Below are 24,328 nucleotides of genomic sequence, written 5' to 3' on the forward strand. Positions count from 1 at the left end.
CTTTTCACTTATTTTATACTTCTTGAATTTGTGGGTTAACATTTCTTATCAGTTTTGGAAAATCTCAGCCATTTAATGTGCTTCCATTTAATTTTTTTTGGCACAAGAACATCATTGCTCCAGCCTCAGTGTGCTCATCCTGCCCCTTCAGTCACCCTGTGGGCAAGAGCGGAGTGTTTCCTGGCTTCCCTGTTACTGTTGGGGCTGAGCACCTGCCTGCCACTTCCCTCCGGACTCCTAACCCTGCAAACTGCCGGCTACTGCCTGGGGCTTCTACAGTGTTTTTTTCTTGTTGATTCACAAGAGTTTTTTGTTTGTTTGTTTTTACATATTTTGATTTTCAGCCCTTTGTTGGTTAAATATATTGCAACTATCTTTTCATACTCCCTAGCTTGCCTTTTCACTCTTTTAATGAGTCTTTTGGTGACTAGAAGTTATTACTGGAAGGAGTCAACTCATCAATCCATTCCTTTACAATTATTGTCCTTTATGTCCTATTTAAATCTTCCCCACTTTGAGGTCATGAAGGTCTTCTCAAAGATATATTGTTTCTCCTTTTATATCTAAGCCAGTGTTTTTCAACCTTTTTTGGGCAAAGGCACACTTGTTTCATGAAAAAAATCACGAGGCACACCACCATTAGAAAATGTTAAAAAATTTAACTCTGTGCCTATATTGACTATATATAAAGTAATTCTCTTGAATAGGAATCAAATAAACACAAAGAAAGTATTTTATAATTACTTTATTATGAAATATTAAGTAAACAAAATAGTGAAAAATTATAAAATTCTTGTCTTGTCTGCACCTACGGCACACCAGGCAACATCTCGCGACACACTAGTGTGCCGCGGAACAGCGGTTGAAAAACGCTGATCTAAGCTAACCATTTCCCTGGGATTAGTTTCTGTGCATGGTATAAGATAGGGGTCAAGTTTCTCTTTTTTTCTCCCCATATTTATATGGGCATGACCCAATCTTCTTACTGGAAATTCCTTTCCCCATTGCTGTGCAGTGCCATCTTTGCCGTAAGTCAAAAGTCACAATTGTCTGGGTCTGTTTCCGAGTCTTCCTTTGTTCCCTCTGTCTGTTTGTGTATTACTGCAGAACACCGCACTATCACAACTAGTGAGTTTTGTAAAAATTCCTTATTTCTGGTAACAAATCCTTCTACCTTGTTTTTGTTTTTCTTCGACTTCTAGTCTCTTGAGTATTTTTGTCACTTCGCATTTTCATATACCCTTTAGAATTAGCTTTTCAAAATGCATAAAAACACTTGAATATTTTTTAGAATTGCATTAAATATATAGATTACTTGGGGGAGAACTACACCTTCCGATGAACATATGTCTCTATTTAGTATTCATTTTCTCTCATGAATATTTGTATAGTTTTCTTCAGAAAAATCTTGTCCATATTTTTGTTAGATTTATCTCTAGGTATTAGGAAATTTTATTGTTTTAAGCAGCATCTATTTAAAATTTAATTTCTATTTATGGTGACATATAGCAAGTTTCTTTTTACTGAGTTTTACCAGAAACTTTGCTGACCTCATTAATAATTACAATAATTTAGCTATAATTTTTTTGGATTTCCTATTAAAAAGTAATTTCATACACAAATTATGACGTTTTCATTTCTTCCTTTCTATCCATTGTGACTTTCCTCTCCTTCTCCTCGCCCTGCCTCACCGAGCTCTGCAGGGTCCATGTGACCGGCAGGGGCAGCAGCAATGCACAGCCTTCCTTGTTTCAAACCTGAGGGAAGCTTTCAGCGTGTCTTCATTAAGTGTGACATTTGCTGTAGGTTTTTGTAGGCAACCGTTATCAGATTAGGAAAGATTCCTTCTGAGTTCTCAAAAGTATGTTTACAACCACAAATGGGTGTCTGGATGTTGAGTTTTATCAAATGCAGTTTCTTTATCTTCTAAGATGATCGGGGGTTTTTCTCTATACTCTGTTCATGTGATGAATTTCATTAATTGATTTTTTGACATCAAACCAAGCCCAGAGTAAACACTACTTCATCATTAGATATTACAAGACTCAGTTTGCTAATACTGTGTGATCCTTCCTCTCTGCCTGGAGCCTCCCCGACCAGGCTGGAGACCAGGGTAGAGTCCACACCGGGCGTTTGCTTAGGAATGGAGCGGCAGCCTTTGGCCGCCCTGGGTGAGGACCAACCCGCCGAGCCACACGGCCAGGGCACCAAGGGGGATGCTCTGAGTAGTTCGTCTCTGCTGCTCGGGGTTCTGCTTACACGCAAGGGAGCCACTGCAGGTGGTTTACGCAGAAGGCTCTGACAGGGGAGCTGGGACCGGGGCCGTCACCAGGAGCAGCAGCCAAAAGGAGGTCGGTCTCCCAGGGAAGGGACAGCCTGGGTGTTCGCCTGCTGTGTGGTAGCCATGACATGGGACAGGCTACAGCCTCTGCCTGAGCTCACCCCAAGAACCATGTCACCCCCAGCGTGTCTTCAGCAAAAGTTGCTCCCATCCTGCACAGTGCATCCATCCCCTCGGCAGAAGCTGGCTGAGAGGAGGGCTGGGGGCGGGGAGGGGAGAGGCTGGGCTCCAGGGAGCTGGGCTGGGGGGGAGTAGGGACAGGGCTCTGGGGAAGAGGGGATGGGCTGGGGGAGGGCTGGGCTGCAGTGGTGGGGCTTGTGGAAGGCCTGGGAGAGGGGCGGCCCTGCCTCTGCCAACATCTGCCCTGGGCGCCTGCCGCGTGCAGCGTGGCCGTCCCGGCACCTCCCTCTCGGGCCTTTCCTCCTTCGGGAGAAGGCAAGGGACCCCACAGCGGAACAAGCAGGCTCCGATCAATACTATCCGAACATCAGAACCATTTCTCCATTTGGAAGTTAGGGGGCAGCCCCGGGGGGGGGGGGGGGGGGGGGGCGTGGACTGAGCAGGAGCAGCCAGGGGCCCGAGGGAGGGTCCTCCTGCCCGCGCAGGAAGGTGGATAGACGGAAGGACGGTTGGTGTGCTATGCCCGAGGCTCCCCTCCACCCAGGCCCGCAGGACACCGGTATGAGCTCGCTTCCCTGGAAAGAAAGTCCTCAGAGGTGCTCTCAGGACTCCACACATTTCCTATAAAAGCTTAAAAGTTAGGGGTGGGGGTCTGTGTCTATGATAACCAAAGAACTGACGGGAGACTCATCTAAATCACCTGGTAACTTAGTGACCGCACACGTTTTTGTTGCTAAATTATGAAATATTTGATAATGCAAAAAGAAAGTCCTCCCTTACGCAGTAAGCCCGCCCTTGACATTGTCAACAGGTTCTGCAGCTTTGAAACAATGTAAAGCAAAGCAGATGATACAAACACGTTCCCTCCATCTCAGCCACCTTACCAGCCAGCGCTGATGGGGAGGGTGCTGTCCCAAGACCTGCTGTGTAACGTGTGTGTCAGTGACGACCCACGAAAATACCCAAACACCCCCGAGCCCACCACCCAGACTGGGGCATCGTCACGGGAGGTGAGCGTGGGAATTCCCTGCGCAGACAATCCCTGTGAGCCACTGAGCCAAACCCAGCCTCCTGTTTCATCCACAGAGGGCAGCAGTTCAGGTTATTTCTTGTAAATGCCTCTGACAGTCATAAAAGAAACCAAGCCATCTTCCTACAATGGCACAGATCGCTGCTAACCAGCCCCTGCTGCCCGGGGCTCCCATTGTGTAACCCCGTCACGTCAGTCACGTCACAGACCGCCCACTGGCTGAGTCACCCGCGGAGGGTCCTGTCATTCGGGGTTTGGAAGCTGATGCATTCGTTCTTCTGTGTGTTTGTTCAAACCCTTACTGAGCAGCTCTGTCACCCGGGCGCCTCGATAGTGCGAGGCTTGTAAAGGGACAGTGTGGAGGCCCGAGCTGTCAGGAGCTCTGCCCACCGCACACCGCTCCTCTCTCCACCCGCGGGGCTCCTTCCCCTCCGGGCTCCAGAAGACGGCACCGAGTCACCTTAAGCCGGATGGACCCTCAAGGCTCGGACTTGGATCAGACATCCCAAACCCAGCAGGCCTTTCCCCTGCCGGGCCCGCACCTGGCGCCCCGGAGTGCCCGGAGCGGTGGGCGGCGGGCCTTCCTGCCCCCCCCCCCCCCCCTCGCCCTCCTCCCCGGCACCCAGGGAGGCGGGTCCTCTCCCAGCTGCCGGGAATTGGCCCAGGGAGTCAGGCTCATGGGCTCCAGCCTGGCAGCAGGCCCGGGGCTGAGGGCACTGGAGTGGGACGTTTTAATGTGTTTTAAACATATAACCTAAGATTAGATGCTCATTCACATGACCTTTGTCCACCCTCGCCCGGAGCCCTGCAGGGGAGTTAATCAGTGTTGGAGGAAACAGGCGGCCAAGCGGAGCTTTGTACCAGGGAGGTGGGTCCCGTTTGCCCTCCGCTAATGGCACCCATTCCCCTCCCAGTCCCAGTCCAGATGCTCCGTCACCACCGACGCCCCCAACGCAGCGATGGTCTGGCGACCCCCCCGAAGCCCAGCGGTTTCTGCAGCGCTCCTCTCAGGATGGCCCAGGGCCTGACCCCCCTGCCGGGCCCAGGGAAAGGCCCCGCAATGGTTCTGAGGCCGGTCCCAGGCCGACAGCACCTGCACGCCCCCGCCCCCCGACTTGTTGGAAATGCACGTTTCCAGGCCCTGAGCCTCCAGCATCAGCAGCACTGGGCAGGGGGCTGAGGGGAGGCAGCTGCTACCTCACAAGGTCCCCCCTTACAACCCCCCCCGACTCTGGCGTGGCCGCGGTATCAGGAAAGATGTTGGAAGGTGGGAGCTGGAGGAGCACGGAAGACAGCGGCTGGCGAGCAGGGCCCGAGCTCCGCCGCGCACCGGGTACCGCTGGTGCTCCCTGGCCCGGGCCTCGCCTGGAGACGGCACAGCCGCACCTCCTTCCTCCTCTCACTGTGCACACCCTGCGACGCCCCCTGTGAGCCTCACGGCTGAGGGCTCCTCAGGTGCCTGTCCCGCCTCCCATCAGCGATCCGATGCCGACAGCTTCGGGTCTGCGACCTCTCCCGTTGGGTGGGAACTCGTGGAAGGCGTTTAAATATACCGGCGCTCGCCGAAACCGGTTTGGCTCAGTGGATAGAGCACATGTGTCAAACAGAAGGCCCGCGGGCCAAATCCGTCCCGCCAGGCCTTGCAATGTGGCCCGCACCGCGCTGTCATCACTGCACTCCGCTGCGTTTCCATCACAATGACAGTTTATGACTGTTCAGTAAACCATTTGGCCCGCGATTTAGGCTGGATTTTAGATTTTGGCCCCTTCTCTGATTGAGTTCGACACCCCTAGGATAGAGCGTCGGCTTGCAGACTGAAAGGTCCGGGATTCGATTCCGGTCAAGGGTATGTACCTTGGTTACGGCACATCCCCAGTAGGGGGTGTTGCAAGAGGCAGCTGATCAATGATTCTCTTTCATCGTTGTTTCTAACTCTCTATCCCTCTCTCTTCTTCTCTATAAAAAAAGTCAATAAAATATATTTAAAAATAAAACAAAATATAATGGCGCCCCACCTTCCCGGCAGAAAGCAGCAAGGGACAGAAATGACGTCGATGACAGTGCCCGGCAGGCTTGCATTTGAGCACCGAGAAGACAGGATGATTCCCGAAGAGACACAGTGACAGACGACAGACATGGAACCGCTTCCGATCGGCTCACCTGCAGGCATCAGCTCACTGAGGCCACAGCCACGGCATCGCGAGAAGGTGGGCCGCCCCGGAGGGTGAGACCCCGGGCAAACATGTCCCCGGGACCAAGGCCACGACCACCGGGCTGTACCCCACACGGCTGGACGTCACCGTGGCTGAGGTGAGCAGCACGTGGCTTCACCGGACACACGTGTTGGAGGCGGGCCCTCCGCAGACCCGGGCCAGGAGGAAACGTGGCTGGAGGCAAGTGACACGGCTGGAGTGTCCTGCTTGGGGCTTGAGAAGTGAGAAGCCAGGAGGCAGGCCCTGAGCTGGGGGCGCTGCCAGGGAGAGGACACCCTCTGAGGCGGCCTCCGTGAAGCCCAGGCGGAGCGCGGAGCGAGCAGTTGACGTCAGGCTGAGCCCACCGCGCAACTGAGTGCAAAGCCGGGGAGTGACGTCCATTTCCCTGGAGCGGCCATGGACCCCGAGCAGCCCCGACCCCTGACCAGTATGCCCTCACCCACTCCACTCGGGCAGGCGGCCTCCGCAGCGCCTCGCACACCACCCCCCGACCCCAGGGCACTTCCCGCGGCCGTTCCCGGCCATTGTGAGCGGAGGGCTGAGGCAGGGCTGACGTGGCTGCCCGAGGGAGAAGGGGAGCTGGGATTTGAATCCAGGAGTCTGATCACCATGGTCACGTCCGATGGGTAGGACGCGGGAGGCTCGGAGCCATGGTAGCGACACTTGAAACGAGCCCTGAAACACAGTATTAGACGTTTCAGTGAAACTCCAGAGAAGCGCCTTCGTGCCTGGGGCCGGCGCTCCTCTGAGGCCCACGCCCTGCAGGCGGCAGCCTGCGAGCCCTCCCCTGGCCCCCAAGGCTCTGCACCCCGTGCTCCCCCTCGGCCAGGGGAGGGTGGTGGGGAGCCCCGCTCCGGCAGTCCCGGTGTCTCCCTGGCCGTCCAGCACGCGGCGCCCGCAGGGGACGGCTCCTGGGGGAGGAGGAGACCAGGACGGAGCCCCGCTGTTTCAGCGGCCGCGCCACCCAGAGCCGGGCGAGGCGAGAGGGGCCCAGTCAGGACACGAAATCAAGCGTCACTTATTCGAGGGCAAACTCAAAAGGGTTCTTTTATTTTTTCTTTTTTAGCAAATCCTACATTATTAACAAAAGAGTCTGTACATTTGCCATGATACACTGGAGAGTGAAAGGAAGAAGATATAAATACAGATATGGATGTAACGTGAAAAAGCCCCCCCAAATAAAACCGAAAACCAGAAACCCAACCGGGGGGCGCAGGACATGCGTGCGCACACAGCACTGACGGACATTGGTGGCCGGTGTTTGCAGGGCACTTTCCACTCCAAACGTCACCGCCAGCCAAGTCCTGCAGGTTCTAGAGTCCTGACTGCCGTTCTCTGCCGTGTGTTATGCTTGATAAATAAAGGGCGGCTGGAGAGAGAGAGATGGGACAAAACCCTCTGCGTCAGCTGCAGCGGGTGTTGAAAGCGAGTGCTGGGCCAGAGCGGCCGTGGCCGTGGCCCAGAGGGGAGTGTCCTTGAGGAGCAGCTTCGCCAGCCTCAGCCTCAGCTTTGACCTTGACGATGGCAGCGGCTGGGAGCAGGAGCTGGCCCGGCGCTGTGTCCAGGGGCTGTAGCGCCCGGACGTCAGGCGGACGGGAGGCAGACGCGTCTGGGCTTTGCTCTGTGTTTCTCACGGGGACAGGCCTGCGGGGAAGCGGGGCTGCAGGCGGTGCATGCGGGTCTGAGCGTGGCGGCTGCTGGACGCCTGGGGGACCGCACCTCTCTAAGCTGGGGTTGAAGACGGGCCTGTGACACTCGGCGAGCCTGTGAGCGCCATGCGGGCAACCGGCCACGCTCAGGTCCTCCCTGGGCAGGCGCTGTGGGGCCTGGGCCGCACTGTCAGAGGGAGGGAACCCAGCCTGAGCTGCGCTTGTACAACAGCAGCGATAGAGACCTTGCGGAGCATGGCAACCCCCTCAGTGAAATATTAACATGGAGCATCTAGCAATGGAAGCAGGCCCTGCTGTGTTCTGAGCCAAAATAAGCCAGTAACGTCCAACCACGGCACTCGCGAGAGACCCTGCACACACACCCAGCACACACATGCGCACTCACACGCACGCACACACAGCAAAGGCACCTGGCTTCCCTCTCCTGCACCTTCATTCTCCGGGCCCATTTCCAAATAAAGTATCTAAAACAAAATCTGAATGAAATGCGTCTGTCTGCCACAGTCTTTGCTGACTTCCTACGCTGAAGCTGGAGGTCAGAGGGGAGGAGGGCGGAAGTGAGAACCTGAACATCTCTGCTCGCTCGGCGGCCGCAGGCAGCAGGAGGGGAGGGTCCTCCCTCCGCGAAGGGCACTGTGGTTTGAAACTCCAGCGACAGACACCCTCATGCTCGCGTTCAGGATTTCCATTCGCTTTAAGAATTTTACTTAAATGACTCTGAAGCAATCAGACTCTCAAGAAACTTTTAAAATGGGTAGTTACTCTGGGAATTTCTTACCAAAGGAAACACTCTAAAATTATGTTATAAATCCTGTTTCCAGCCATTTGTCATTCACCATAATTACTTTTTCCCTTAAACAATGACTATTTCAACAGAAGATGAAGGAAGTCCTTCAGTCCATAAAATTAAAAATAGTAATTCTCTCTAGACTTTTCTTGGATCTTAACTCCAAATTAAACTGAGAAATGAAAACTGAGATGGTGCAGGTGCCACTCGCCAGGCTGAGTGAGAACTGAGCAGCGTAAGCAAGCGCTGGGGGGCAGGAGAACGGGGGTGGGGGCGGGGGCAGGGCGGGGACAGACTCAGGGCCCGAGAGGCCCCTGAAAACAGCTTCCTGGACCTCCCAGGAGCCGCACTGGCGTCAGGGCCGCTGCCTGGCCCGGTACAGAAGCAACTGGGTCTGCCAGAGGCCATCTCCGGTTTTCCTCCTTTCTCGCCAAGTGATTCACATTCTCAGCATGTCTCCAATACAACTCAAAGAGGTAACCAACCCTTTCGTGGCGTCACGGCCCCGGCCACAGGACGCTACGATGGGAGGGAACAGACCGCCACGCCCCGGGCCCACTGCAGCTGCCGTCGCGGTGGCTGGAGGGGGCCGCGCACTGGCCCCGGTGCCAGCTCAGTGCGGAGACGCAGGCTCTTTCGCTTCTTCAGTTGTGTGTGAAGACGCAAAACAGGCCTTGCTCCTTTACATTCAGTGCCAGTAAGATTCTACACAAAAGCTGCGAGGGACCGAATACTGACTGTAATAAATATCTGCGCTCCTCGTCCCGGGCAGGGCCGACGGGGCGGAAGGTCTGAGGCCCCGCGGCTTAGCTGTGCGTGGACACGTCGGAGGAGGAGCTGCTGTTGCTGTTGGTGGTCTGCGCCCTCTTGATGTACAGGTTCAGCAGCTTCATCTGCAGGGAGAGAGGCCGGGTTAGAGGAGGCGAGCAGGCGGGAAATGGGAACAGAGTACCCGCACCTTCACCGGGAAAGTCATACACAGACACTGACTGGGTGTCGCCTCATCCCACGCCACCAGGGCTGGGGCCAGGCCCTGAGGACAGAAGGCAGGGGGCTCCCACAAGGGAAAGGCACACGCAGGACAGGACGCCCACCTCAAGGGCGCCCACAGCCAACCGCTCCTCCACGCTGGCGGCAAGCAGGGCAGAGCCCAGGCCCTGGAGGTGTCCTACTGAGGTCGTCTGTACCCCAGCTGTTCCTTCCACCCCCACCTTCTCTGCACCCCACTTCAGCCAACTGAGGCCAGGCCACACAGCCCTGGGCATCGCAGGCCTGTCTCCCTTTCTCCTCTGCACACTATCCGTGGCCGCTCTCGGCCACCGCAGCGTGGGACACACAGAGACGCCCGCTGGTGCTCCCCGACGCACGCACGCGGAGACGGACCGTGCTGTGGGCGCTCCGCAGGGAGTGTGGCAGGTGTCCTGGAGCTGCCGCAGCTCACAGGTCTCTGTGCCCCCACCCGGGCCTGCCTCGCTGTCTCCTCACGTTAACTTACACTCCCCACCTTTTCGATCTTAAAATGGCTGACATAACGTCATGCTACGAGGAAAGCGCCATCTGAATGCTCAGGAGGACGTCTCCAGGGCCAACCAGGACCCAGAGAACCCTGGCCTGAAACTCAACAGATGCGGCGGAATTCCAGAACCAACTGGTCATGTGACCACAGAAAACACTTCCTGAGCCTCACCTTCCCCCCTGCAAAATGAAGAGCGGTCACACCTCCCAGGTGCCTTCTGAGCTCCTTGTTCAGTAAACATGTCCTCGGAACGCCCCTCTCCGATTGCTCTCACTGTTCCTTCCTGCGGTTTGCTCCTTCCTCCCTCCCAAGCAGCTCACCCCACCCTGCCCAGCCCAGCCCCGTTTGGCCCCCTTCCTCCTGCTCCCATGGCTTAGCACCTAGAACCAGAGCCTGTGGCACGGCGGTCACTGACGCCGCTCACTCCTGGGCTGCTACCGAGGTTCCCGCGCTCCAGCCTGACCCCGCTGTGCACGCTGCTCCGGGCAGGGTGAGCTGTGCTTTTCCCACCTGCCTTAACTTAGTTCAGTGAAGAAAGCATGTACCTAACACATGCTGTGGAGTGAATGAGTTTTTTAAAAAATCTAGAAGACAAGATATTTCTATGAAAGGCCAGTTAAAAATGAGTTAATTACTGTTATACTTCTTAGCAACTCAGACCACTAATGCATCCACCCAGTCAAGTCTAGAATACAACTGTAAGTACAAGGGAAGACAACAAGAGTTAATGATGTGTCCATGTTTAACAGGCTACAAGGACTTCGATGCCACTTATCACCGTATCTGAGCCTCATAAAAATCCTTCGAGGGTCTCCCGTTTTAAAAATAAAAAGCCAGGGCTCAGAAAGCTTGCTCATTAGCTGGTGTAAATTCAAATGGGACTATTGTAACCTTAGAATGTCAAATGCAATCCCCATTGTAAGCACAATGAAAACAGCTGTAGAGTGGACACAGAAGGAAACGGGAATTAAAATATTTCAGTACAGAAAGCAAACAAACACAAAAGACAGGACTGCAGGAAAGGAGGGAAGTGAGAGCTTTATGGTATATAGAAAACCAATACCAAAATGCTAGAAGCACCCCTCCTGTATCAGTAGCTCCTGTAAATATAAATGGATTGAACTTGCCAATCAAAGGACTGAGATTGGCAGAGTGGACAGAAGAACATGATTCCACTATATGCTACCTGCAGATCTCTTAGCTTCTGCCGGTCACCCTGGGCAGTGGCTGACTCTGCACTCCCCAGGAGGCCCCAGAGCCAGTGGACAGCTTCTGACCACAGCAGATTACAACTCTACACATCCACAAGTGACACACTCAGGGCCAGACTCAGTGAGCACGGAAGCCAAACTGAGGCGAGTCCTGCTCCATAGGGGTGTCTCCCACTGTGGTTGCAGCTGGTCCCCACAGCCAACTGGCCTGGAGAGTAATTCCTCCCAGTCACGCTAACAGCAATCAAGGCTCAACCACAAGACTGCACGCCACGCCGAGGTGCGCCTAACGTGTCCGGAGCTCAGGTGACTGGGGAGTCCGTCACTGGGCCCTCAGGTCACCTACTACATACCCCACTTCACCAATCCCCGGAGACACAGTCACAGACACACACACACACACACAGTGGACTGAAGTGTCAGCTGTGCTGAGGGTCCCACAGGTCATGCTCTGGAAGGCGTGCAGAGGCAGCTTTGCTGGGAGCTCTGAGAAAGCAGGACTCCTTCTGTGTGCCCACTGGACCAGCACAGGGCGTCACCTGCTGCTTCCTTCTTGTCTCAGGAGCAAGGTCAGGCGCCGCTCGCTTCCTGCTCCTGTATGGCACCGCTGCCAGGCCCCGCCCCAGTTGGTCCGGAGCAGGTCGGGACTTCTCCTCGGAGATCACCAAGGCACCGCCTCCCCCTCCGTTTCTACCTGCTCTCCCGCAGCAGGCTCAGCAGATCTGAGCTTATTTTTAAACCATAAGCACTCCAGCCAATAGTCCTTTTTCCTATTTTCTGCCTGATTCTAAACTACTCTTAAAGAAACACGAGCGGCAGCGCAGGGCGTGGCAATGCCGGCTTCTGGGGTTAAATCCCTGTATGCTCTCGCCAGTTAAACGCGGGCACTGTCCTTAGCCACGGGGATGCTGTCAGAGTAAGTGAGCCAACACCACCAAGTGCAGACAGAGAATGGTGCTGGGTTCGGCGAGCACGTGGGGAGAGTGGCCACCAGTCCTGTGATGCCCCGAGAGCCAGTTCCCACCCAGCACGCAGCTCACCCAGCAGGCAAACCTCCCAGTGTTTCTGTGAGAGAAGACAGGCTGCTTCCAAACAGCCCCCTTCCCTCTGACAGACCCCGCTGTGGCTCACCGTGACGACCCTACCCAGTGGTCACTTCCACCTTTAGGAGAACGCTTTCAGGGAAATGGGCCCCACCACCACACACACAGTGGGGACGCTGGGGGCCGGAGCGCGGACAGCGAGTGCGGACACGCCGCAGAGCCCAGGCGGGCCTCGGCCTGTAACAGGACCCGTACCTTGCTCCCCGTGAGCTGTGCGAGGTGAGGTTTCAGCTCTTCTCCGATTACGGAATAGATTGCCACCAAGCAAAACACACTGGCCTTCCGCACACTGCTTTCCGTGTTGTCATAACCCTGCAGAGTCAGAGGGGAACACAAAAAAGAAACGAGATCAAAGAAGTGCTTCGTCGTCAGTATTTCAACATTTCCACAAGTGCCCTTAGAGTTCAACCTTGGAATCGTCAACAACCAGGCATACCTCAGCCTGCACCTGACCCGAGAGCTCTCCGGCGGCAGCCGCGGCGACCTGCCTCAGCAGTCCCCGAGCACCGGGGACGGGACAGGAAACGGGAAGGGGCACAGAAACGTGCTTCCTTTGGACTGTTCCCGACGGTGAAACAAGCTTCACGTGTGAAAACTGCTCACCCTTGTGCCGGGACATCAGTTAGCACCCGCTAGAGCTGGACCTCAAACTACCGTCCCTCATCCCACTCCACCCACACCCCGGGCTCCCTCCACTGTGCCCGCTGCCTGGCGTCATCCAGGCCCAGCAGCGTGTCTTTAATCCCAGGCCCCGTGCTCAGCGAACAGCAGCACGGCGGGAGGCTGACTTCCCTACCTGCCCCAGGGAGCTCTCATCAGGACCCCACAGGTCACCGCCGCCCGGATGAGCCCCCGCCCCCTGCCTCCTGCTGCTCTGGTCCCAGCGGTCAGCTCGCACCTCCCCGGGTAGCTTAGCACAGCCCCGCACCTCCGCTCGCCAGGCTGCCCACCCTGAGGTGACGCCTAGCAGTGGAGACAATTTTCCCCCAGAGCCTGTCTAACTCAACGCCTTATGCTCAGGAGGGTTTCAACCCCTGTTTGCTGGGTAGGTGAGAGCAAGGACCGCTGTCGGACTCCCCATGGCCACCTTGCCTAGGGCTGGGGCCCACAGGTGCGCAATAGGGTTTGTTGAAGGAATGAACAACAACAAAAATGATCCAAATACGTTTACAGTAAACAGAGCTCATTCTCGAAGCCCAGTCCTGGGCTGCCAGGACCCCTCCTGCTGCCCTCAGGGGAGGGTAGACTGGGAGCCGAGAGAAACACGGGAGGCAGCCACCCCACACAGCCTCCCAGTTCTAACAGGTCACCTCCCGACTTTCCCTACGTGCCCCGCTTCAAGCGAGCGAGGGAGCCAGGCCCACCTGCAGCAGGCCCGGGATGATGTCCGCCAGCAGCTGCAGCAGGGACTCCCTGGCGATCCTCTCGACGACCTTGGTCTGCATCTTGATGGCAGCCAGGTTGATAGGGTAGTCGGCCGTCTGGATGATGGGGCAGAGCACTTTGATGCACTGCTCCGGGTGGATGGAGCTGGCCAGCGTGGACGCCGCTTCCTCGGCGGATCTCACCACCTGAAACACAGGCCCCAGCGTGAGCGCGGCCGGGAGCGGCCCCCGGGAGCAGTGCTGCCCGTTCCGGAGCCGGGCGACACGCTTCGCTCAGTGCCACCGTCACTTCCTCGGGACAACGCTGCTCGGGAAGTCCGGAGGGTAATTTACAGGTGGTACGGAGGACCTGGGGAGGTGGGGACAGTGGATTTTGGCAAAAACCTCGGAAAAGTGGTTCTCCGAGCGCAGCCTGCTCCGCCCCCCACTGCAGCAGCAGCAGCAGCCTCGACCTTGTTAGGAGGCACCGCCCGGGGTCCCAGACCTGCGGCCGCAGTCTGTGGGCTGGGGCCGGCAGCTGTGCCGAGCACTTGGAGATCCTGAGGTACAGGGACATCGGTGAGTGTGCCCGAGGAGATCGGACTGAGAACAGAAACACCCCACGCCAGTGGGCCCACAGCAGGAATAACGAGAAATGGAAGGAAGTCGGAGTGGCCACAGCACTCGGGGTTCAGCTGCAGGGAGGTCCAGAGCAGCCTCTGGGGAAGCTGCTCGTCCGGTCCCACACTCACCTCACCCTGTCAGAGGGGAAACCACGTGCAAAAGCCAGAGAACAGAACGAGCAGGGGCTTGGGCTCAGAGAGCAGGAGACAACCCCCAGCCCACCGTTCACACATGCTAACCCCCTTCCTGGTCCATAAAAACAGATCACGTGAGGGGGGATGAAGATACCTGGCCAGTCAGTAACTACTACTGATAAAAAGGAGTACGTACACAAGTGATATGTGAAGACAGCAAACCGTAAACAGGTGCGCATTTCCTTACACACAGTGAAAACCTAGCACATTATCCTCGGGCCACCCGCTCTGCCAGAACCACGCCCTTCTCCAGTCTGCCAAGGACTTGTTCTGTTTCAAGAAGCTGAATTCTCAGTCACATTTCCTTCTAGTTGGGGACTTCTTGGGCTTTCCCTGAGAGGACCATGCCTCCTTCAGGCATTAAATAAGCTCACCCCCATCACCTGGTCAGCATGCTCCTGGACACACGGCACACACCTGCAGAGGCACACACTGGGATTATGCTTGAATCCTTTAGAGCACATGTGTCAAACACAAGGCCCGCGGGCCAAATCCGTCCCGCCAGGCCTTGCAATGTGGCCCGCACTGCGCTGTCATCACTGCACTCCGCTGCGTTTCCATCACAATGACAGTTTATGACTGTTCAGTAAACCATTTGGCCCGCGATTTAGGCTGGATTTTAGATTTTGGCCCCTTCTCTGATTGAGTTTGACACCCCTACTTTAGAGCCAAATGGAAACCCAGGTTAGCACAATTCAAGGGCAAAACTGTGTGCATGTGAGGACACAGGTGTGAAGAACACCCAAGATTTGCCTGTGCTTCCTCCATATGTAAAAAGCCAGGCTTTGCTGCAAAGCACAGTGGAGAGGTAATTTTAAGAGTCATGCTCTACCCTTAAAAAGCTCATATGCTTCTTAAGATTTTCACAGCCCCAGCAATTTTTTCTCATCACCCTTCTCCCTGCCTTCCAGCTGTGCTGTGTGTCAGGGGCTAGCTCGGAGCTCAGACCAGAGGTGCAGACAGTGGCCCCGTGCCCTCAGGGTGCCGGGCAGGTGGGTGGTCCATACAGAGGGCAGTGTGAGGATGCGAAGGCCAGGAAATGGCGGTGGAGGCCACAGCAGCGGGTGGGCCGGTGGTGGGAATCTGTGACCTGAGGAGCTTCTTGCAGTTGGCCAGGACTGGGCAGAAGGGACAGGAAGTAGAATGACTGTCGGACTCTCCGGTGTTCGGCAGGAATTCTTCCAGCTCAGGGGCTCCCGGCCCTACAGAGCCAGCGCCGCCGGCCTCTGCTCCTGCACAGCAGGCAGGGAGCTGAGCTGCCACGCAGACCGGGCTTCCGTGCACCCAATGCAAGTGGGTGAGCTGCCCTGTCAGCAAGTCCTGACTGAGTCACATGTACGGCTCGCCACATTCGTTCACGGACACATGGAAATGAGAGTATTTAAAAGAAACCCACGGTGAGCTTTTCTTGGCAATTCAATCTCCTGCAAAGTGCAGCCTTTCCTACACAGATGCCCTGAAAGCAGAGTGCTGTTCAGCCCTGGTATGTACACATGAACTTTACCCCTTCGACTCAAGGAGGCGGTATGCAGGTTTGCATGGCACATTCTCAATCTCAGAGAGCAGTACCACACACAAACCTCAGCTCAGTCCTCTGTTGAGGAAAGGCACAATTTTTAAAAACTCTAAAAGGAGGATTTAAAAATACAGGCTACCCTGGCCAGGCAGCTTAGAACATCGTTCTGATAGCCCAAGGGTGCAGGTTTGATCCCCAGTCAAGGAACATACAAGAATCAAACAGCGAATGCATCAACAAGTGGAACAACACATCGATGGCTCTCGCGCTCTCCAATCGATAAAAACCCCCACTGTTACCGTTCCCTGGATGAAGAGAGGTACAGGAGTGACCACACCTAGGAAACACCTGAAGGCTACCAGCAGGCCTTGCTGAAGGGACACGGCGGCTGGCCGGGAGCTGGGGCTACCAGAGCACAGAGCTCTGTCCAGAGGATGCCTCCTGCCTGGCCTCCTGCCCTCATCGAGGGTCTGCCCACTCCAATAATCCCTCTAACATGCTACCCTGGTGACCATGTCGAGCCCTTCAATCAGCATTGCGGGACAATGAGGCCTTCTAGCTGCACTTCCCACTGTGCTCTGGTAATGCCGAGTTGAGGGCCCGCCCTGCACAGGCCGGGCCGGCCAAACCTCAGTGCCCACCTCTAGTCACCGTACCTTCCCTGAATGTGGATCATGCCTGTCCTTCCCCTGGCTAGGCCTAGCCACCCCTGGGTCCCACTCGCTTTAGCACAGGCAGGAAGCTCTGTGCGCACACTGCACGCCGCACCCAGACATCCGCTCAGCGTCTCTGCCACCTGACTAGCAGTTCCGGGAGGGCCAGCACACACCTCAGCCACCGTGCTCTCCCTGCACAGGCCATGTCCGCTGTACACTGGGGACATTAAAAATGTCTGTCAAACTAACCTTCCCCTCGTGCATGTCGTGGTAAAGCACTCACAACTGGCAGAGTCACCCCTCGGCATGCCTCGCTGGTCTGCACCCACACGCTCCATCTAAGGAGCGCCCCGCCATCGAGGAGGCGGCAAGGTATCTACCAGTGAGCAACGTGAGCCTCAGGAGAGCCCCTGCACCAAGTGCACCCCTCCAGTGCCCCACATGCAAAGGACAACACTCATCTGTTCTTCGGAAAGACTTCCGTTCAGGCGAGCAGCCCCCTGCAATGCTGTTTAAGAGGGCAGCACGTCCTGGGAGAGCTCCACCATGCGGTGCATGGCCATCACGCTCTTCCTCCTCCTCCTCCTCAGCTCCTGCACACCACGCTGAGCGTGCCCGCTCTCTGAACCAGCGCTCCCACGGAAGCAGTCACGTGCACAAGCACCCTGACACACTGGCCAGAAAGCCGCGCTCTCCCAACTGAGGAAGCAGTGGGTCTCAGCTCTTCAACTTGAAAAAAACAAAAGGATCAGAAAACACTGAATGATTTCATAGATATACCCAAGTTAGAAACGGTGATGTACAGAAACAGATGTTTAAGATCCCAAGAAGGGTCCTTGTTCGATTCCAGGCAGGGCACATGCCCGGTTTTGGGCACGATCCCCAGTAGGGGGTGTGCAGGAGGCAGCCCATCAATGATTCTCTCATCACTGATGTTTCTCTCTCCCTCTCCCATCCTCTCTGAAATTAATAAAAAGACCCCACCAGGAGATGGGAAGCAGCGTGGTGGAAAGACGTAGGCTGCAGGGACAGACAGACTCAGGCTCAGCAGTGGCCCTCACAGCCACAACAGGAGCAAACTAACCCCCCGCGCGCCACCCGGGAGTGTCCGAGCACAGGCAGGGGCAGCAGCCGTGAGGACTGCTGCCGGCTCCCTCCCCCAGGCTCTCTGTGCTCCCTGTTATGGTGCAGTGAGCTGCTGCGGACACTGCCGGCTTCAGATCTACGGAACTCACACCCAAACCAGGGGAGATCTTCCTTCACCAAACCCCTCGGCAGGAAGCAGCTAATCCAATGCCCCTAACACAGGGAGGGAGGCTTCTAGAATTCCCGAAAGCAAAATGCAGATGCTGCTCCTCCAGAGGGCGTGGCGGCACTCCGCGCTGTGGTCGTCCCCAGGACAGCTCTTCCTGCCAAGGCAGGTGGTGCTCCTGGCTTCACCACACATGCCAAACCCCGGCCAGGCAGGCTGCTTGAATCAGGGTGAACTTTAGGTTTTGCCCTGAGTTCTATGTTACATAAGAAGCAAAGATTAGTGATGTAAGCCACGGAGAGCAAAAGTAAACATGGGCAGCAGCAGGAGGAAGGGAAGGGAGGAGGCAAGGACTTAGAAAGGGGGTTGGGCACATGCTTGAGAGACGGCAGATTAAAGAGGCTTTTGGATCATATTCCACCTTGAAGCTATCACAATTATTCCAATAATGGTCATTTTTCTATTCTGGTTAGAAACATAGGAATTCTTCCTTTTCAAAGTTAGTGAAATAATAGTGTCTAGTTAGAAGAAGCATCATTTCCTTATCTAACTTTTTTAAAAAATGAGATCATTACTCAGAATACTGGAGAATGTTTGCTTAAAGATAAGGTTTCTTTTGGAGCAAAGAATTTGTCAAAATTTGAATTACATGTTTTAATAAGTCTGATCCGGCCCTGTCACTGACACATCAGGATAACTGGCTCAAAAAAGACATATATAAACAAACAAACAACCAGGTGCCCAAATCAAAGCGCTCTTCCACGTGGGCACTCCCAGCTCAGCTCTGCAATCACCTGGGAGCCGGGGAAAAGGTGGTGCCACCTCCCAGGACAACTGGAAAGATCTTCTAAAAATAGGTTTGACAGCGTTTTAGGCAAACCATGTTTTGGTAAAAGACAGGTTCTGCTAAAAATTCTGGGATTTTGGTGCAGCGTCCACACGGCCTGGACCCAGCACACGAGTCCTTTCCAATGAGGGAGGGCTCTCGGGTGGGAGACTCACTGTGCCTTACCCCCAGAGGCTGACTACAGAGGTTTCTGGTTTTGTCTTTGTTAGAAAGCATTAACTATAATACAAAGGGAACGGGCTTCTGGCCACATCGCAAGATCGGGCCCATGAAAAACTGGAGGCTCATAATCTCCCAGGGTGCAGGCGTGCTCCTCCTCAGCCAGTCCTCTCAGCTGGAGGCTGGATGAGAACAGGCAGTCCTCTAGGCCCTCCTCTCCCCCCCAATAACAGGGAAGAAACACCATGGTCCACGGTCCAGAAGCATAAAGTAGTTTCCCAGGTTCACGCCCTGCACTGTCCTCAGAGCCACTAACAGACCGCGCTGCTGTCACAGAGGATCTATCTAATACATACAAACCCAAACAAAAAACCAAAATGAGGAGACAAAGAAATAACCCCCAAATGAAAGATCAATGTTTCTCTCTCTCCCTCCCTCTCTAAAATCAATAAACATATCCTTGGGTGAAGATTTATTTTTTTTAATATCTGAGGACCAGATGAACTAATATAGTCAACAAAATTATTCCCAGTGAGGGAAGAGGGTCACAGGAGATGCCGTAATTTGTCAGCTAATGCATGGTGACTACTGGTAAAACCAGGATACAAACCAGATGATGTGTCTGTTAAAAGAGGCAACTGACTTGTGCTGACTTTTTTCCCTCTTTTCCTGTTTTTTTTGTTTTGTTTTGTTTTAACTAAATAGCTTCTTCTTAATGAGAAAACATGAACAAAACAGTAAAATTAAGTCGGTGTTCTTCTGCATACATGACAATGCACAAAACTCCCTGAGGAGCCACCCATCTTGTGCTCTGGCAGAGGGAGGATGAAGTGAATTGGAGTTATGAAGACAGATACCAGGACTAGGGACTTGAGGGATGGAGCTCAGAAGGAAGACACCCTAAATTTCCTGGTCTGAGTTATTCCCTCACACAGCAGCAGACATCTTTCCCACATAGATATCTGCCTTGCCTGGGGGAAGACAGTTGACACATCCTATTGGAAAACACCTTGCCCTGAGGCCACTTAAGAGATTAAAAGTAACAATTAGCCTCCAGGCAGTAGCAACTGCCCCACTTTGTTGAAAACTCTCACCACACCTAAGGACAATTGCCTGGGGAGCAATTAAAATTGGAATCCTATTAGTCTGTAGGCACAGGTGATCTCTGGAGGCTTTGAGTTTTTGCCTGATCTAATTAATCAGAAACAGCCTTTAACACTATTCTGCACTAGAGACTGAGAGGTGTAGAGGATCTATCTAATACATACAAACCAAAACAAAAAACCAAAATGAGGAGACAAAGAAATAACCCCCAAATGAAAGAACTAGAAAATTCTCCAGAAGAAGAGATAAATGAAGCAGAGATAAGAAATTTATCTGAAATAGAGTTCAGAGTAATGGTGGTAAAGATGCTTAACAGCATGAAAAAAGATACAGTAATTATGAAAAAAGAACCGTCTGAGATAAAGAATGACATAACACAACGAACATACTAGGAGTACCAGTTGATAATGTGGATTTTTTTTCAACAGATGGAATTACAGATATGTTGATATATATGTGACTTAATATGTATGCTATTTTGTTGTATTGACAGCAAGCTTCAAAACTTCATGTATTAAATTTGCTAAAAGTGCTAACACTATAGACATTTTTACTCTTAAAAATGTTGAATTTCATGCCAAAAAAAGCATTTGCAGGAAGTTTTAACTCATTACTTTATTTTGAAGAAAAAGTTATTGTATACTTCAAGAAGCTTATGATGAACATGCTCCATCTTAAGATACTTGTGAATGCTGGTTTAAATACTTTAAAAGTGATGATTCTGATGTGAAAGACAAAGAACGTCCAGGTCAACCACAAAAGTTTAAAGACCAACAATTACAAGCATTATTGGATGAAGATGCATGTCAAACTCAAAAACAACTAGTAGAAAGATTAAACATTGCTCAGAAAACAAATTATGATCATTTACAATCATGGGAAAGATTTTAAAGGAAGGAAAATGGGTGTCACATCAATTGAATGAAAGTTATAGAAAACTGAGAAGTCATCAGTAAAATGTTGCTTTAATGTCACAAAATGGAAGTCTTTTTTGCATTGAATTATGACTGGCAATGAAAAGTGGATTTTATTTTGAGAATTCCAAATGCTCAAAATGATGGGTTGATGCAGGTCAACCATCAACATTGACTGAAAGACCAAATCACTTCAAAAAGAAGACAATGCTCTGCATATGGTGGGATCAGGAAGGTGTGGTGTATTATGAGCTTCTAAAACCAGGTAAAATCATTAATACTGATCACTACTGGCAACAAATAATCAATATGAACCACGCTTTGATCGTGAAATGACCAGAATGGTGAAAAGACACAGCAAAGTAATTTTGGTTCATGATAACACACCATCATACATCTCAAAACCAGTTAAAGACACATTAAAAGATCTTGCCTGGGAAGTATTAACCCATCCACTGTATTCACTAGACCTTGCTCCTTCAGATTATAATTTATTCTGATTGATGGCACATGCACTTTCTGAGCAGCACTTCAAAATGTACGAAGAAGTGGAAAACTGGGTCTCTGAATGGTTTGTCTCAAACCAAAAAAAGTTCTATTGGGACGGTACCCACCAATTACCTGAAAGATAGAAGAAATGTGCAGCTAGCGATGGACATTACTTTGAATAAAACACTTTTTATGTTTCTCTTGAAATTGTCATGTTTTCTTTCGTTACAAAATCCACCATTATTAACCAGAAAGAATACACAGCAGATTAGGGGAAGCTGAGAATTGAATCAGTTAATTAGAAGTCAGAGTTGAAACTATCACTCAATCAGAAAACTAAAAAGAAAAAAACAATTAGAAAGTAGGAGGACAGATTAAGGGAGCTGTGGGACAACGTGAAACATAACAGTATTAGAATCACAGGAGTGCCAGAAGAGGCAGAAAGAGAGAAAGGCATAGAGAAGGTGTTTGAAGAAATAATGGAAGAAAATTTCCCTAACCTGGTAAAGAAAAAAGTCACACAAGTTCAGGAGACACAGAGAACCCCAAACAAGAACCCAAACAGGCTCACGCCAACACATCATAATTAAAATGCCAAAACTTAAAGACAAAGAGAGAATTTTAAAAGCAGCAAGAGAAAACAAAACTGTTACCTTCAAAGGAGTTCCCATAATACTGACACCTGGTTTCTCATCAAAACTCTACAGCCCAGAAGGGAATGGCATTAAGTACTCAAGGTAATAATATATATTATTAATATATTGCTGGATGTAATTTGAGACCAAGGTACAATATCCAGCAAGGCTACCACTGAAAATAGACAGTCAAATAAAGAGCTTCCTGGACAAACAAACAAACAAACAAACAAAAACACAACCAACCAACCAACAAAAAAGAAAAAAAAAGGCTAAAGAAATTACAAGAAACGCTTAAAGAAATTGCTATAATGAGAAGAAATGGAGAGAGGAAACTAGGCATACAGAATTAAAATGGCAATAAGTAAGTACTTATCAATAATAACCCTAAATGTAAATGGACTAAATGCTCTAATCAAAAGGCACAGGGTAGCAGAATGGATACAAAAACATGACCCGAACTATATGCTGTCTACAAGAGACCCACCTCAAAACAAAAGACTCACACAGGATAAGAGTGAAGGGATGGAAAAAAAATTTCTATGCAAATGGAAAAAAAAAAAAAAAAGCTGGAGCAGCAATATGTAGTAGTAAAATGAAGGCCATCACAAGAGATAACAAAGGTTACTACATAATACTAAAGGGATTGGTCCAACAAGAAAATGTAACCCTGGTAAACATATATGCGCCCAACATAGGAGCACCTAAATATATAAAAAATCTTCTAGAGGACTTCAATGGAGAGGTGGACAACAATACAGTCATAGTAAGGGACTTTAACAACCTAATGACTTCACTGGATAGGTCTTCCAGACAAAAAAATTAACAAAGAAATAGTGACTCTAAAGGACACTCTAGATCAGCTGGATTTAATTGACAATTATAGAAGATTTCATCCCAACACAGAATATACTTTCTTCTCAAGTGCACATGGGTCATTCACAAAGATACACATGTTAGGACACAAAAAAGTCTCTACAAGTTCAAGAACATTGAAATCATATCAAGCGTTTTCTTAGATCACGGTGAATGAAATTAGAAATCAACTACAGTAAAAACACCCCAAAATATTCAAACACATGGAGGCATGTGTTTAAACACATGTTATTAAACAATGAATGGGATATTATTGAGATAAAGAAAACAAAAAATTCTGGAAACAAATGAAAATGAATACACAACTCCAAATCTCTGGGACACAGCAAAAGCAGTTCCAAGAGGGAAATTCCTAGCACTACAGGTATATCTCAAAAACAAGAAATATCAGCAATAAACTATTTAACCCTACAACTTAAAGAACTAGAAACAACAAGAAAAGCCCAGGGTAAGCAGAAGGAAGGAAATAATAAAGATTTGAGCAGAAATAAATAACATAGACTAAAAAAACAATACCAAAAAAAAATTCAATAAAACCAAGAGCTGGTTCTTTGAAAGTATAAACTAAATTGATAAACCATTAACCAGATTCATCAAGAAACAAGAAGAGCCAAAAAAATAAAATCAGAAACGGAAGTGGAGGAGTAACCACAGAAATAAAGGATTATAAAACATACTATGAACAACTATATCTCAATAAGCTGGACAATGTGGATGAAACAGACAAATTCCCAGAAACTTACGACTCCCAAAACTGAATCAGGAAGAATCAAAAAACCTGAATAGGCCAATAACAACTGATGAAATAGAAGCAGTAATCAAAAACTCCCACCAGACAAAAGCCCAGGTTTGGAGAGCTTCACAGGGAGTTGTACCAAACATTCAAAGAAGAACTAATACCTATACTCCTCAAACTGTTTCAGAAAATCCAAGAGGAAGAAACACTTCCAAACTCTTTATGAGGCTGGCATTATCTTAATTCCAAACCAAATAAAGACACTACAAAGAAAGAGAATTACAAGCCAATATGTCTGATGAACATAGATGCAATCCTGAAAGAAAAACAAAGTTGGAGGGATCACAATACCAGATAGCAAACTATATTACAAAGCCACTCTTGTCAAAACTGCCTGGTACTGGTACTGGTATTATACAAGAAAAGACATATAGACTAATGGAACAGAACAGAGAATCCAGAAGTTGACCCAAGCTGTTACGCTCAATATTTGAAAAAGGAGATAAGTGCATATAATGGAGTCAAGACAGTCTCTTCAATAAATGGTGTAGGGAAAATTGTACAGATAACACACACAAAAATGAAACTAGACCACCAACTTATACCATACACAAGAATAAACTCAAAATGGCTGAAGGACTTAAATATAAGAAGGGAAACCATAAAAATCTTAGAAGCCATAGGCAGCAAAATATCAGACATATGTCCTAGGAATATTGTCATCAATGCAGCTCCTAAGACAATGGAAACTAAGGCGAAAATAAACAAATGGGACTACATCAAATTAAAAAGCTTCAACACAGCAAAAGAAACCATCAACAGAACAAAAAAGCCCACTGCTATGTTATTTCCGATAAGGTTTTAATCTCCAACGTTTACAGGGAACTCATACAACTTAACAAAAGGAAGATAAACAATCCAATAAAAAAAAAATGGGCAAAGAACCTCAATAGATACTTTTTGAAAGAGGA

At 50.9% G+C, this 24,328-nt stretch overlaps 1 protein-coding gene across 28 annotated transcripts in view; it reads right to left on the bottom strand.

Moving 5' to 3' along the window:
* Nucleotides 1–6,729: 6,729 nt before the first annotated feature.
* Nucleotides 6,730–24,328, bottom strand: part of CLASP1 (cytoplasmic linker associated protein 1) — a 220,673-nt gene continuing 203,074 nt past the window's right edge. For all 28 annotated transcript variants that reach the window (XM_036422281.2, XM_036422299.2, XM_036422283.2 and 25 more), the window contains 3 exons: nt 13,356–13,562; nt 12,187–12,303; nt 6,730–9,054 (listed from right to left, as the gene is read on the bottom strand). In XM_036422281.2, coding sequence (XP_036278174.1) covers nt 8,968–9,054; nt 12,187–12,303; nt 13,356–13,562 — 411 coding nt within the window. In that variant the 3' untranslated portion in view covers nt 6,730–8,967. The remainder of the gene's footprint in view (nt 9,055–12,186; nt 12,304–13,355; nt 13,563–24,328) is intronic.

This window comes from Pipistrellus kuhlii, unplaced genomic scaffold, assembly GCF_014108245.1.
Source record: "Pipistrellus kuhlii isolate mPipKuh1 unplaced genomic scaffold, mPipKuh1.p scaffold_m20_p_7, whole genome shotgun sequence".
NCBI lineage: Eukaryota > Metazoa > Chordata > Mammalia > Chiroptera > Vespertilionidae > Pipistrellus > Pipistrellus kuhlii.